The sequence below is a fragment of the Pogona vitticeps genome, chromosome 6 (genome assembly GCF_051106095.1).
Source record: "Pogona vitticeps strain Pit_001003342236 chromosome 6, PviZW2.1, whole genome shotgun sequence".
In the NCBI taxonomy this organism is placed as follows: Eukaryota; Metazoa; Chordata; class Lepidosauria; order Squamata; family Agamidae; genus Pogona; species Pogona vitticeps.
In genome coordinates, this window is record NC_135788.1 from 48,367,203 (window position 1) to 48,383,162 (window position 15,960).

A 15,960-nucleotide genomic window follows, 5' to 3' on the forward strand; every position below is an offset into this window, starting at 1 on the left:
TGCTGACAAAAATAACATTATGAGAAGTATATTTAATTGTGTGCTGGCTGTTTCTTTCTGTTTTTGTTCAATTTTATTATTTTGATGTTTAGGTCTCTACCCCACCATGTTAAAGTGGACTGATGATGCCTCCCTCTTCCATTGTGTTCGTCACCTGCCCTTTTGCTAGGATCAGGGTCCAGAATGAACATAGCAGCTGTGTTGAATGCCTTGCTAGTGTCTGTCCTTGCGGCTGTGCTGTGGAAATATATTAAGCTGCGTGACCACGTCTTTGTGCTGGAAGAAGAGCTGGTTCTCACACGCCAATCCCAGGAACTCTCTCAGGTCCGCATTGACTATCATGCTGCCCTTCAAGCCCTGGTGGAAGATGGCACCCGGATGGTATGCACTGGCAGGATGCACACAGACCGCATCTGTCGCTTTGAGTCCCTCTGTTATTCTACAGAGGCCGAGGAATTTGTCTTCTTCCACAGCAATGCCTCCATCATGCTTCCAAATCTGGGGTCCCGAAGATTTCAGCCTGCCCTGCTTGACCTCTCCTCAGTGGAGGACCACAACACCCAGTACTTCAACTTTGTAGAATTGCCAGCTGCTGCCCTGAAATTCATGCCAAAGCCTGTTTTTGTCCCAGATGTGGCCCTGATTGTCAACAGATTCAACCCAGACAACTTGATGCATGTATTTCATGATGATCTCCTCCCAATCTTCTATACCATGCAGCAGTTCCCAGATTTGGATCTGGAGACCAGGCTGTTTTTCATGGAAGGATGGGGTGAAGGACTTCACTTTGAGCTGTACAGGCTGCTGAGCAACAAACAGCCCCTCCTACGAGAACAGCTCAAAACTCTTGGGCGACTCCTTTGCTTTACCAAGTCATATGTGGGACTGTCGAAAATCACAACATGGTACCAGTATGGTTTTGTTCAGCCCCAAGGTCCAAAGGCAAATATCCTGGTCTCTGGCAATGAGATCCAACAGTTCACTAAATTCATGATAGAGAAGCTGAATGTGAGCTTTGAAGGAATGCCCAGTGAGGATTATATTGTTGTGTTCAGTCGTACTATAAATAGACTTATTCTAAATGAGGCAGAACTTATCTTGGCGCTTGCCCAGGAATTTCAGATGAAAACCATCACAGTTTCTATAGAAGACCATACATTTTCAGATATTGTACGCTTGATTAGTAATGCATCCATGCTGGTCAGCATGCATGGAGCCCAGCTGGTCATGTCTCTCTTCCTGCCACGGGGAGCCACTGTTGTGGAACTCTTCCCTTACGCCATCAACCCTGAACATTACACACCTTACAAAACGCTGTCTACACTTCCTGGTATGGACCTCCAGTACATTGCCTGGCAGAATATGGAGAAGGAGAATACAGTGACTTACCCAGATAGACCCTGGGATCAAGGAGGAATTGCCCATTTAGACAAGGCTGAGCAAGACCGCATCATAAAAAGCACAGAAGTCCCCCGCCACCTCTGTTGCCGTAACCCAGAGTGGCTTTTCCGCATCTACCAGGACACAAAAATTAACATTGCTTCTCTTATCCAGGTGATCAGGCAAACAGTGAAAATGAAGCCTGGGCCTAAGAGGCAAAAATGGACTAGTGGTCTCTACCCGGGTAAAGTCCGAGATGCCAAATGCCAAGCCTCTGTCCAGGGTACCAGTGAAGCCAAACTCTCTGTGTCATGGCAAATCCCCTGGAACCTTAAATACCTGAAGGTCCGGGAAGTGAAATATGAAGTGTGGATACAGGAGCAAGGGGAGAACACATACATGCCTTACATCTTGTCCCATCAGAACCACACCTTTTCAGATAACATCAAGCCATTCACGAACTACTTGGTCTGGATCCGCTGCATTTTCAACAAAAATCTTCTTGGACCCTTTGCAGATGTGCTGTTATGTAGCACATAACTTTCCTTGAGGTTTGGATGTTGTGCTGTAGCAAGGCACTTTAATCAAGAAGAGCCCGGCCCCATTATCCTGCTGTTCTTAGGCCCATGGGATCAGGCTTGTTTGGTTTTGCCCCTGGGGGGTGGGAAGGGCACAGATTTGGCAGACCTTGCTAGTGCCTCAGTGTCCATTTGGCGTGTCTTCTCTGTGTGGCATTATTTCCAGTTAGCGTAAAACACTGTTGGCCCTTAAATGAAGCCTGCATGAGGCTAATTCAAATCGGAATGAAAAGTAATTGTTGTTATTTTGATTTCTCTCTCTCTCTCTCGATTTCTGTCTCATGTGTGGTGAATATTTTATGCCCAGTTTTATATTGGCATTTAGTTATATTATTGGATGGACTGCCTTTTTTTGGTATTATCTGCTGTTTAACTTGGTCTTTATTTTTTATTTATTTTGATTTCTCTGTGTGTGCTTCCTCCAAATGTTTGTATTCCAAAGCAAAGTATTTGGTAACAGAGTATTCATTAAATTGTTGAAAACCTCCCCAAGTGCTTTCTCTTACTTTTTGAATTTACAGGTTAAAAACGTGTCTTCATATGATAATTACATTTCACAGGAAACTGAGAAATGCAGGTTCTTTCATTTTTATTACTACAGGTATGTTTACATTATGTAAATGTTTTAACAACCATATTTCCTCCAGAATGTGGTTCTGTGCCTTGCTTGAGCTTCGCGAGCCAATGTAGTACATCAGGCTGAGTGAAAGTGATTGATCCAAGGCTGCTCGGGTAGGCCTCAGATCTGACTCTTCAGAGATCTACTCAGAGAGTCCAACCACTATACTTGCTCTGATCATAACCTGTCACAATAATCTTGGTTTGCCTTCTGTATTGGGCAACAATGAATATCCTTTTGTCAAAATCCAGGGCCTGATCATTGTGGTCAAATTATGCAAAACTGAAGATTGCAGCTGAACCCATAAGGTGTCTCAATAAATGATTTGAAATGTCATCATAGGACAAATATCTATGCAATAATAATGACATGTAGCATTTTCAAATTCTGACAAACAAACTGAAAATAGGATTCAAAATTAAGCTTATGTGCAGTTAATAACAACCTGGCATGTAGTTTTAGCATTAATGTACTGCTTGGAAAGCATTGATAGGAAAAACTGTACAGGGATTAGTGGAATATTAACTGCTGTATATCACAGTGGTTAGAGATCTGATTCCAGAGCCAGAGTTTCGGAGTTCAATTCCTCACTGTGCAACCTTGACAGGGGCTGGACTTGATGATGTATAGGGTCCCTTCCAGATCTGCAGAAGGAAGAAAAAGAAGAAAAGCTGGGGGGGGGGAGGGGGAGCTTGTGCTTCTCCAGTCATTCTTGAAATCCAGGTTCTCCAACATCACTGGAAAGGTCACAGGTTTTTTTTTACACACAGAGAGAATACTGTACATTCTTTTTGAATTCTATGGCTTTATGTATTAGGAGCTCTTAAATAGCCACACTGTAGTGAGAAGTCATGCTACAGTGAGAATAAGAGGAAGGTTCAATGAAGAATAAAGGCATCCTTTGGGCTTTCATGTATCCATTAGCATTAGCCAACTATTTCAAAGTCATATATTGATATTAGTTCTAATGAGATTGTATGAGACCCCTGTGGTCTGTCTCTTTTTTCTTTTGAAGGATTGAGAAGCTCTTGACTTTCACTGGCTGCTGGCCTCGTTCCTGTTCATGTGGCAAACTTGTGCATATACCGTGCCATTTCAGTTGGTGTGAGCTGAGTGATCCAGTGGATGGAAAAAGACTAAAGGGAATTGGTTCCTTTCACAGGCAAAATTGATGTCGAGAATAAGAATTCTACTTGTGTAGTAGAAGATTGGAAAGATAAAATGTGTGAGAGTGCCACAATGGCAAAATTCACAAACTAAGTAAATGGACTGTCAGTTGTCCTTGATATATATGAAATGTATGAACATTTTTCTTCTTCTTTGTGGTCTCTGTAAATGCACACTATAGGGTTTAATTTGTGCTTGTACAGAGGTTTCTGGAATATTCTAGAGCTTTATCATGCGTTCTCCAGGACCACCCCCCAGTACACATGGTCTGCCCATCCTGCCAACCGCCTCAGTTCCTTTTTGCCGCTGCTGAGGTTTCATCTCTTGTCGACCTCTCCATTTGCCACTGCTTTCGATTTCTTCCTAAAATAAAAATACAGAGGGAAAATTGTAAGAGACTTTTAGAGCTATTTTTCCCTCTTTTCATTGCCCCACCGTTTCCCCTTGCCCTCCGTCCCTGCCATTTATGGCCCTTGTTATTCTTAAATGGTACGCCTCGTGCTCCAACAAGATACCCCTCTCAGAAAGACATGATCTTTGTCTCTTCTGCCTCGGGGAATCTCACTAGCCATCTTTGCCAGTTTTGCAAAAACTTTACTAAACAGGCTCTCAAGCTCTGACAACAATGTCTCAAATCCTTTCTCTGGGAACGTTCTCTACAACCAGCACAAACTATGGAGGCTTCCCAAACTTCTCAGCAACATAAAGGATCCCTTGAGGTGCCTACCGCTTCCCAACGTTGAAGCTACCAATTTCTAAATCGAAATCTAAGTCCACTTCTAAATCTAGGTCTTCGGCACTGATAACTGAGTCGATACCAAAACAAACCTTCCTTTGGTACTGGAACACTCCAGACCTAAGAAGACCAAGAAATCCTCTCCGGGTTCCCAACCTGCTAAAAAGTATATGACAACTGACAAAACTATAAAAGGGGGTCAACAATTCCTCTACAGGATCAGCCAACTGTCTGCCTTGACTCTCTGGATGTTAATTATTGCCACCACTTTCCAGTCAACCACCGTCTCCACTCCTTGCCGAATTTCCATCTTGGGCCAACACCTCGGCTGAGGTGACAGTTATCTTCCAATTGGCACACTCGAGTCCCAAATCCATGGGTCTCTGTGTGTGATTCGGTGTCTGCAAGCTCAGATTAAACCCTATACTGTAGTGTGAATTCACAGATGACTACTTGAAGAACCAGAGTTACAGGTAGGTAGCCTCTCCTTTTTCTGTAGTTTTCCTTTGTACTTCTACGTATTTCAAAATCAATAGAAAGAAAGAGAAAGAAAGAAAGAAAGAAAAGGAAGGAAGGAAGGAAGGAAGGAAGGAGGGAGGGAGGGAGGGAGGGAGGGAGGGAGGGAGGGAGGGAGGGAAGAAAGAAAGAAAGAAAGAAAGAAAGAAAGAAAGAAAGAAAGAAAGAAAATTCTAATTTAGCCTTCTCTGTGCTGTTTTCAGGCAATTTTCTGTGGAATGTTACCTTTAAAAAGTAGTTTGTTACTTTAAGGAACTCATTTGCAGTATTTGCTTCTTTGTATTTTAACATAGTTTTTTAAACCTTTTCTTAACACAAATACACAGATAAAGTAGCTCTAGCCGCCCACAAATGTTCCCTTTTTTGATATTATATGATCTTAAAACTGCATAGGTGGAGGGGACCCTATGAATTATTGAGTCCAGCCCCAGAAGCACAGCTGTGAATCAAACTCCCAACTTCTGCCTAAACCAATGAGCTATCTAGCAGTTTGTATAATAGGTAATTCTTATAACACTTAACAGTCTCAAAAGACAGTCTATGACCCTCAAGGCAAATGTGAAGTATGAGTGGAAGTGATAGGATTGCAGCTTGAGATAGATAAACAAGGAATACTTTAGTACTGTCAACGAGATCAAGTCTACAAGGCCCAATGAACTGCATCCTAGAGTATTGAAGGAACAGGTAAAAGAACTTTCGGAAGCACTGTCTATTATCTTCAAAGAAGGGTAAAAAGAGGGAACTTGGGAACTTCAGACCATTCTGTCTGACATCAGTCCCAGGGAAAATTTTGGAACAGATTATAAGGCAGCCATTCTGCAAGCACTTGGAAAGCAATGCAGTAATAACTAGAAACCAACACATATTTGTCAAGAAAAAATCCTGCCAGACTAATCTCATTTTTTGATTGGGTAACCTCCCTGGTAGATGGTGGGAATGCTTTAGATGTAATATATTTAGACTTCAGCAAAGCCTTTAACAAAGTGCCCCATAATATTCTGATTAGCAAGCTAACTAGGTGTGGGCTGAATAGAACAGCTATCAGGTTGATACAGTTGGTTAGAGCACTGGTTCTTAACCTTGGGTTACTCAGGAGTTTTGGACTGCAACTCCCAGAAGCCTTCAGCACCAGCTGTCCTGACTGGGGTTTCTGGGAGTTGCAGTTCAAAAGCATCTGAGTAACAAAGGTTAAGAACCACTGGGTTAGAGCAGTGGTTCTTAACCTTGGGTTACTCAGGTGTTTTTGAACTGCAACTCCCAGAAACCCCAGCCAGCACAGCTGGTGGTGAAGGCTTCTGGGAGTTGCAGTCCAAAAACACCTGAGTAACCCAAGGTTAAGAACCACTGGGTTAGAGAATTGTACTCAGGGAATGCTTATTGGTGGCTTCTCAAACTGTGAAGAGGTAACAAGGTTCAGTCCTGGGCCCTGTTCTTGTCAATATTTTTATTAATTACTTGAATGACGGAGTGCAGGGAATGTTTATCAGATTTGCAGATGACACAAAATTGGGTGGAATTCAAAAAGGAACAAAATTCAAAAAGATCTTGATAAGCTCGAGCAGTGGGCTGAAAACAGCAGAATGAAATTTAACAGGAACAAGTGCAAAGTTCTACACATAGGGAAAAGAAACCAAATGCAGTTACAAATGGGGAATACCTTGCTCAGGAGGACTACATACAAGGAAGATTTTGGAATTGTTACAGATATAGCTGTACAAAAGGCAAATGCTACTTCAGGTGCAGTAACAGAAATATAGTATCCATGTATAGTTCTCTTTGAGTTGGCACTGGTTAGGTACTGTGTCAATTCTGGACACCACTGTTAAAGAAAGAATGCAGACAACGAGTATGTTCAGAAGAGCAAAACTGATGATAAGGGTACTGGAAACCAAGCCCTATGAGAAAAGACTGAAAGAACTGGACATGCTTAGCCTTGAGAAATGAAAATTGAGGAGTGATATAATAACACTTTTCTAATATTTGAAAGGTCATATAGAGGAGGGGCAGAATCTTTTCTCCATCATTCCAGAGTACAGGACACATAAAGGGCTGGAGTTACCGAAAGTTAGATTTTGGTATAGTATTAGGAAAAACCCTTAACTATTAGAGCAGTAAAACAATGGAACCAACCCTGGAGGCACTTAAGAGGAAGTCAAACAGTCATATGTCAGGTTTACTTTCATTTGGATTTTTGAACTGAGCTTGTGGTTTGACCTGATGGATAGGACTCTTCCAACCCCATTATTCTATGATTCAATGACACTACAGGTTGCTGTGCTGCTTTTTAAGAGAGAAAAAAATCCCTGAAAAAACAGCCTCTGTCTTGAAGCATTTTTCAACACGATCTCATGGATGTCTACTTAGACGTAAATCCCACTGAATTCAAGGGTGCTTACCTGCAAGTAAGTTCATAAGATTGTTGCCCTGACCATCTGAATATTAGATAACATTGATTTTTCAGCTATCAACTTTACATGATATTTTATGGAAGCAGTATTGGAGTTTCCCCCCCCCCCCGTTTGTTGTGTTTTTGATTTCCCTTGCACTTCAGATCACTTTTGAATGGTTTGCAAACCACATATATTTTGGACCCCTGATCAGGTAATATAAACTAGCATTACTTTCAGGAGAATGGCAGCCACAGTATTGGTTCAGTTCTGAATGGACTATTTTAGGGTCTGCAATTCTATCCAAGCACAAAACAAGTATTTGAAATAAACTTCCATAACACTCGTCTTTTAGAGTTAATGGTAAGGGCAAGGCAGCTGAAACACTATGAATATAGTAGATTTATTTCTAAAATATTTGGATTGGTATGGATTGTAGAAGATAGTAAGATTGAGGCATTAAAACAACATGATTTCTCCCTGTTTGACTCTGGATCAGGAATGTGTGCTTTTTCAGTCTACAGCACATCATGATTGAAAGTCCATCTATGTGGAAAGGAGGTGAGGGAAGAGCAGTTCAATCTGTGTAAAGAATAAAACAAGGGATTCACAAAGTGTCATATGGGGAGGGGGATATCACATGTGGCTTTCTGAGAAGGAATAATTTTACCCTATTGAAAATGCCGTTTTATGCAAATATGGTAAGGGGGTCGCAGGTTATTTGGCTGCTATAAAAGGGGGCCATAATTCAAAAAAGGTTGGAAACCATTGCTTTAGCATGATGGATGACTAGATCACCAGATGCAGTACATAGATGGAAAGAAGAACTGTGCCAAATACTTTGTGCAGATTTCTGACTTTTCAGTATAGGAAGCTTGGCCCTATCATTAGGCAGAGTGAGCGAACTCCTTCAAGTGGCAGGTGTGGGGAGGGGTCAGTAATGTCAGTTCCAAGAGTCTAATTTTGGTATACTGTTTTTATATGTTCCTTTAGCACAGGGTTATTCATTATCCACCCTTAGTCTGAATCAAGTGCAGTATTTTTCACACCAAATCACAGCTTACTTGGCTGCAGTTCCATAGTACTGTAAATGCTCAGGAAGTTGTTGCAATGTTTCACATATTCACAACTGGATGTAAATTTAGTTTTGATGTGCTAAGTTAAATTGACAGATTTTGATGCATTGCTAGAGGATAGAATACATATATCTCCCTTCCCTAAATACAGAAACACATAGCCTAGTGTTTTAATTGTTATTTGATGTTATACATGCTTGGTTTTACTAGAGCTTGGGTAATTTGTTACAAATAACAAGTTCGTACTCGTTTTTTAAGGAATAAAGGTATGACCATGTTATGACACATGCAACTTAGTAAGGGGTAGCTCCATTCTTTTTATGGTGTCACTATAACTTGTTACTTTTATAGTTCTGTGCATCTTGAAATGGTGACAAAACGAACATGAGGACAATACATTGTACCACAGACCAAAAATTACATGTTTTTGAAGTAATTAAGAGTTAACTAGTTATTTTACAGAAACATAGAAGTTAGGTGTTACTTTTCAAAAACTGCAACCAAAGTGGTAGCTAGGAAGTATGAGGGAATTTGGAACTATAATTAACAATTCCAAAGAAAATTTATATTATTAATTTAAAGAAGCAACTTTCCAAGTTCCAACATTGTTTTGTAAGGCACTACAGAAAAATACTCTGAACAATACTGTGTTTGTTAATATAGACTTACCCAGTCTTGAGTCATCCTTGTTAATGGCAATACTGGCTAAGATGGTAGGATCCGTAGGCTCAGAGACCTGGTTTGAGGAGTTTGGGAATTTAACAAGGAGCACTTCTTTGAAAACCTTCTCTGTGGTAATTTTTCTGTCGCAAAAATTGGAAGCTAATCTAGTTCTGCTGAAGATGATAATATTTTGGACTCTGTATATACAAAGAAGCAATTATGAAAGAAAGCCAGAATCCATCCATCACATAGTGGAGTACTGAATGAGAAAGTGATACAATGGTGCCCTGACTTATGAACTTACTCCATCCCAAAAGATGTTCGTAAATTAAAACGTTCGTAAGTCAAAGCAGCATTTCCCATTGAAATGCATGGGAACGGGATTAATCCATTCCGGCATTTCAAAAAAAATACCAAAAATAAAAATAAATATAAACAGAGCAAGTCCCACGCTGGGACTGCAAAAAACAAACAAACCACAAATCCAAAAACAAAACAACACAGCACAGAAACGTAACCCTCCAATCCAAACCCACCCTCCAAAACCCGCCCAGAACAGTTTTTTAAAAAGGAAAAAGCAGCACCAGTCTGAAGCCTCCTGGGCTTCCACCGCTACAGCGACCTCCACCGCCGCCCGGCCAGGCTCTAGCTCCCGGCGCTATGTCCGTCTGCACTGCTCACTTCCCTGCCAGGCTCTACCTCCTGGAGTCCAGCTGGAAAGCGAGCTGCATGGATGGACACAGCGTCAGAAGGTAGAGCCCGGCCGGGAGGCCATTGGAATTTCGCGGGCTCCTGCCTGCCAGCACTGGTCCATCCCTCCCGCTGCCGCCGCATCCTTTTCCTGAACCGTTGGGATGAAAGAGTTATAAAGAAGCACCCTCTTTGCCACCACCGGTTAGTATATTTGAATTTCCCGCCTCTTTTCCCTGCTTGTTCTGTTCGTAAGTAAAAGCTCCATTCGCAAGTCAAAGCAAAATTTTGCAAACGGAGCTGTTCGTAAGTCAAAATGTTTGTAGGTCAAGGAGTTTGTAAGTCAAGGCACCACTGTACTTCAAAGAATGGTAGAGAATGTACCCATGTTTTTCTTCAACTACACATTTTCCTGTTGTTTTATTTAAATTCAACTCCAAGTCCTCCATGACTCATTTAGCTTTTCAAACAATAAGGAAGCCTTGTATTTCTGAATCATCAAGGAGGCTCTCAGAGGGCAGCCATGTTAGGAAATAGGCAAAACAAGAGTTTGTGCTGGACTGGTTTTGTGGGTGTCCTATCCTGGAAAAAATGCCTCTGGTGGGTCCAATCATAACTTGATAACACCTCTCCACCCTCAACCCCAGCAACAGCACTCAGCAAAAGGCTGTGAGATGCAATCATAATTTTCAACAACTTTCTGGAACACCCACTGCTGTGTCACTCATCTTTGGGGCATTATGGGAAATAAACATTGGACTCAAGCTCTGACATACTCTGCCAGCAAAGCCACTGGTGAAGCTAGTGTAGGATTCTGAAAGCTGTGGTTCAAAGAAGTAATTATTCTAAGCTCTACTCTTTAGTTAGTTATAGCTGGAAGGGAGTAACTGATGTTGTTACAGGTGACAATTTGTAGGTATAATTAGAGATGGGCATGAACCATTGGTTCAGTGGTTTGTGCAGGCCCAGCTGTTGGCCCAACAGCTGTTCCACGGTTCAGGTCCCTGCCTCCTTCAGCAGGCATCCACTCAGAAGCAGCACCTGGAGGAGGTGGGTCAGGGAAGGCCTGAGTGGGTGCCTGCTGAAGGAGGCAGGTCTCAGAACCATGGAACATCTATTAGGTTAGCAGCCAAACTGGCAGTTTGTGCTCATCTCTAGATTTAATTCTTCCACCAAGCAGAGTAACTTTAAATTTGTTTTGGAGGGAGTACATTCCCTTTGTTGGAAGCCCATCAAATGTAAATCCACCTGACCCCCTAAACTGCATACTCATTCAAAAGCTTCTGTGCTTTTACGCAGGATCCATATATGTGCCTAGAGATTTCTGGATAACAGCTGACAATTATAGTTAGCGACATCACCAGTCAAAAGTGGAGTGAGCTCACAAATATAACTCCAAACTAAGAGCTCAACTAAACATTGCAATACTCCTGTTTTTCCTCTAGATTTAGCATGCTTGAAATTGAATTTAAAAATCTCCAATTTCATGACATACAGCTATGCGCACATTTTTTCAGCCAGGAAACAGTTCTTTTTTTTAAAAAAACCCCACCTATATAGAGGTTATTTTTAAAAGATCCAAGTCTTGCTGTTTTTTAAAAAATTTATTTAGCACTTGTGATTACCTGTTCTAGTGTAAATAGCATCTGTGGGGGTCTGCAAGGTTTGCCAAATTTGAGGTGCCAAGTACAATAGTTTTCCTTTTATTTTTATCTGTTTCTATTGTAGCATGGCATCAATCTAGCACTATGGCACTTCAAAACTTTTTTTTAAAAAATGTAAATATTAAAAAATATGACTTAGACCAGATATGACAATTCTTAAAGCATAGAGGAAACAGCTGTTGCAGCAGTTGTGGGCTGGTTTGTAGGCTACTGGTGCTTCCCTTTGCTGAATTAAAGATGCTGAGTCCAGCCAGCATCAGACCCACCTCAAATAAGGTACAAGGTATGGTTGAGGTGAAGTATTGTTCCCGGTACAGAGGAGAAACTGGGAAAACTGGGATCTAGAGTTCTGAACATACCACAGAGCTTACAACCCTAAAAGTTATTTAGTGAGGATGCACACACTGACAGAAAAACCACAACATTAAATTTATTTCTAAAAACCTGAATGAGCTCTTCAACTGTGTGGCTGCACCATAAGACAGTTTTTTAACACAGGGGAAGCCAGCTTTCAGCCTGAGGGTCTAATCTGGCTAGCTGGTGGCCAAAATCTCCAGGGTGGACTCCTTTTCAATGTCCTGTCCCTGGAAGTTGATCCATTGCTCCCACCCTCACATCCTCCCCATTAATGGGTTAATCAGATTTATTCCACCTTATCACACTACCTCTGCCATCTGTGATACAGTTATCACTATAATAACACATACCTCGTCTTTCTTGGAAAGTTATTGGAAGAGTACAAAAAACAAGTTGTGTGCAAACTGGGTTGGCCTTGGATGGTTATTTCTTTTTCCTTTAAGGTCATTTTTAGTCCCTGCCTGAGAATGCTTTTAATATTTTGTTTTGTTTTATTGCAGTTCTGTCACAATCATCTTGTACAACATCCTATTGTTTTGCATGGCTTGTTAGTGACAGCTTTGGATGAGGCACAAATGTTCAAATCACCCAGCAGGAACATGGAGACTGGCAAACTTCCAGCAGAAGCTTAAGGAAATGCCTAGGTTTATGGGAGATTTTTTCACAGATAAGAAGATGAGGAGGACGAGAGAAAGCGATGGACATGGGAACTGATCTGGGATGTACTACTGTTATCCTCCTGCTGGAGAGGCTCAACAAGGATGTGTTATGGGAACTAAGTCAGACGTATTCAAGTAACATTGTTTTCACAGATACCAGGGACTTGTTTTAGTTTGTTATCCATAAAGCCATATACTTAGCTCTTACATCTTCTCACCTCATCATATTGTTCTGGACGTCATCTCTGACAGCTACATGGTTTAACCAATCCTCTGCATAGTTTGTGGGTCAGATAAGATCAGCCCAAGATATTTTTCTGCCTGAGGCAAAGGAACCAATCATGTCACTCACCCAAGTGAAGGCAAAAGGTAAAGGTTACCCTTGACATTTTTAGTCCAGTCGTGTCTGATTCTAGGGGGTGGTGCTCATCCCGTTTTCAAGCCGTAGAGCCAGCGCTTGTCCAAAGACAGTTTCCGTTGTCACATGGCCAGCGTGACTAGGGAGTGCCGTTTTACCTTCCCACCGAGGTGGTACCTATTCATCTACTCGCATTTACAGGCTTTCGAACTGCTAGGTTGGCGAGAAGCTGGGACAAAGCGATGGGAGCTCACTCCATCGCGTGGATTTGATCCTATGACTGCTGGTCTTCTGACCCTGCAGCACAGGCTTCTGCGGTTTAGCCCACAATGCCACCACATCCCCATTAAGTAAAGGCAAGTAGTACCTAAATTCAGTTTATTTTGACACAAAAAGTAGGAAACTCCACATGTGCCTATTTTTACTGCTCCCTGGCAGTAAAAAAAAAAAATAGAAAAATAAGATAAGCAACACTTTGCTGTCCTTTCATAACATCCGAAATCTGCTGCCTGAGGAGGATCCTTCACTCTGCCTAAGAATGAAGCTGGCACTGGTTTCAGAAAAGACTACAGAACAGGCTGGTTAAACAAGGATGCTCCCTCACATAGTTGAGTTGGGATGTTGTAGAAAAGCAACAAATTATTTGTTATTCATTTGTAATTCTAATTTTGCTCCCAGGAAAAGGTATTTGCAGGCTTTTCTATCTTTGAGTGGAAGATAACTTGGCCAGCTTTGGTCAGTGCTCTGCTCTCTCAGCTTAGGGAATGGCTACCATTTTTGGTCCCACCTCAGCTCCAAAATACCTTGGGTTGGCCCTGATATCATGTGTTCTCTATGCAGGGCGACTTATCCTGTCCCTTTGACTCCAGAAACCCCCTCATCTGTGAGCTACAAACCACTTTATGTTTCATTGACTCTGAAGAAAAGGTCCAGGTGGCTGCTCCTGCTGTGATCGAACCTTAGTAATTAATGTTGTGCCTGTCACATGTAGGTTTAAGAAAATCATATTTTGGCTTCCACCACCCTTCATCAGCTCCATCTGTTTGTCAGAAACAAGTAGCAGAAGGGTGAGGAAAAACTATGCTTTATTTCATTTCTACACCTAAAATAAATCTGTTTTGCTTGGACTTGCACACTGATCCAAGATTTTGTTTTTTCAAAAATAGGGAATCGGTTACTGCTGACTCTCAGGTTGACTTTGGACCAATTATTAACACTCAACCTAATCTATTCACAGGATAAAATGAGGAAGAACCGCAAGCCCTTTAAATTCAAATGTAAATGTAGATAATTCTTGCCCACAAGCAATGCAGTTAGCCAATCCAAACAGTTCTTTAATTCTCCAAAGTGCTGGTCATGCCAGAATCACCTCTCTGTCAGCAGGGTTATTTCCAAAGCAACAGGACAAATCCAGCAAATGGCAAATAAATTCTGCATTGCAACTTAAGGACATATATCCCTATAATAAAAATGTAAATCAGCAAATCATAGAAATATAAAAAAATGATTCCCTGTTCCTTTACTAATCAACCATAAACGTATAAGACAGAAATGCCATTTACCTCAGAACAAAATGGCAAAGAGATCATTATTCAGATCCTCAGAAGAACACATGGCCTCATTCCTCTTTGCTGTACCCTGAGCATTCATTTTGCTACTACAGGCCTAAAGGAACAAGTTCACAGGAGGAAGGCAGCCATACAGCTTACATAACAGAGGACAATTCTCTACTGAAGTGTCCACTCATTGAAGGGCTACTTGACACATATCAGATTTAAAAATAAGGAACCAAAAAGATGGTACTCTAAGACCCTGAAGTTACTCTTCAACATTTCATGGACTGAGCAATAGGTACACATGTCATCAGAGTCTTCCTCATCAGAGTGAGATTAATTGTATTTGGCATAAGCAAATTTTATACAAATCTCTACATTCTTTAGCCTCTTTTTTGGTTATATGTTTTCTTTGGTACCACATAAACGTATATGGGTTACGGTCTTGCTTCATTTCATTTTCTAAATGTAAGGACATGTTATTCCCACAGTACTAAATTTATCCAGTTTGATCTTGCAACACCCTAGGAAAGAAAATACGGCTGGATTTAGACATGGGTATGAGCTGCTGAACTGGTGGTTTATGCCAGTTCATTTTTTAGCTGAACTGGTGTTCAGCATTTCCGAGTTCTGCCTCCTACGGTGGGAGCCCACACAGAAGAAGCCAGCATGAACCGCTGAACCATCTCTTGCTGAATTCATAACATGGCTACATGAATTTTTACTAGTATTGGTTTGTGCTGAAACACTGTGGTGAAAACGATATTAAGCACTCCTTTCCCAGGAGAGACAAAAACTGAAGAGGAGCATTTAAAATCACACAGTGGGATTTTAGATGATTTTTTTTTAATTTTGTGTCTGCATACAGCCTAATGCAATATATCCCACACAGAAAGCATCCGTATCAGAGGACCTACCTTCCCTTATATCTTTTACTTCATTTTATTCTAAAGTTATTGACTACCCTAGGGAAAAAAACTTCAAGAGCAATGTACAGAGTTAATCCTCCTCCTCTTCCTCATAACAACAGAAACAACAATAATAAATACTTCAAACCAATGTGATGAAAGCTTAGATCCAAGGAGTTAGTGCTAGCAACAAATATTGACTCTGCCAAGAAAAAGATGAAACTGTATCACACCTCATCTGTGGATATCCAAAGATTGCACAAGCAAGTTACAAAATTAGACATGAGAGAGTGGGAAAGTTAGTGCACTGGTCATTATGCAAAAAAATATAACTTGCTTCCAAAAGCCCATGGGAACATCAGGTAGAGAAGGTGTCAGACAAATGAGGAAGTCAAAATCTTGTGGGATTTCTGAATCCAAATGGACAGACACCTTGAACATAACATACCAGACAGAGTAGTAATAGTAAGAAGAAATGTGCGAATCGTTGACATTCCGGGGGATGCCAGAGTTGAAAATAAAGAATTGGAAAAACTAGCAAAGTATAGAGACCTGGCAATCGAAACATCTCACCTCTGGAAGAAACACACTTCAATAGTCCCTGCAGTCATTGGGGCTTCGGGAACATTATTAAGAAATTTCACACAGT

At 41.2% G+C, this 15,960-nt stretch overlaps 1 protein-coding gene across 14 annotated transcripts in view; it reads left to right on the forward strand.

Annotated features, from left to right (window-relative positions):
* The window catches only part of POMGNT2 (protein O-linked mannose N-acetylglucosaminyltransferase 2 (beta 1,4-)), a 161,799-nt gene that overhangs the window by 116,764 nt on the left and 29,075 nt on the right, over positions 1-15,960 (forward strand). For 11 of the 14 annotated variants that reach the window (XM_073003468.2, XM_078377337.1, XM_073003467.2 and 8 more), the window contains one exon: positions 93-2,445. The exons of 1 other annotated variant lie outside the window; for it this stretch is intronic. In XM_073003468.2, the coding sequence (XP_072859569.2) occupies positions 184-1,920 (1,737 nt within the window). In that variant the 5' untranslated portion in view covers positions 93-183 and the 3' untranslated portion in view covers positions 1,921-2,445. Of the gene's footprint in view, positions 1-92; positions 2,446-7,264; positions 7,399-12,333; positions 13,984-15,960 lie in introns of those variants that run through there. 2 more of the 14 variants (XR_012088360.2, XR_012088359.2) reach the window with 2 other exon arrangements.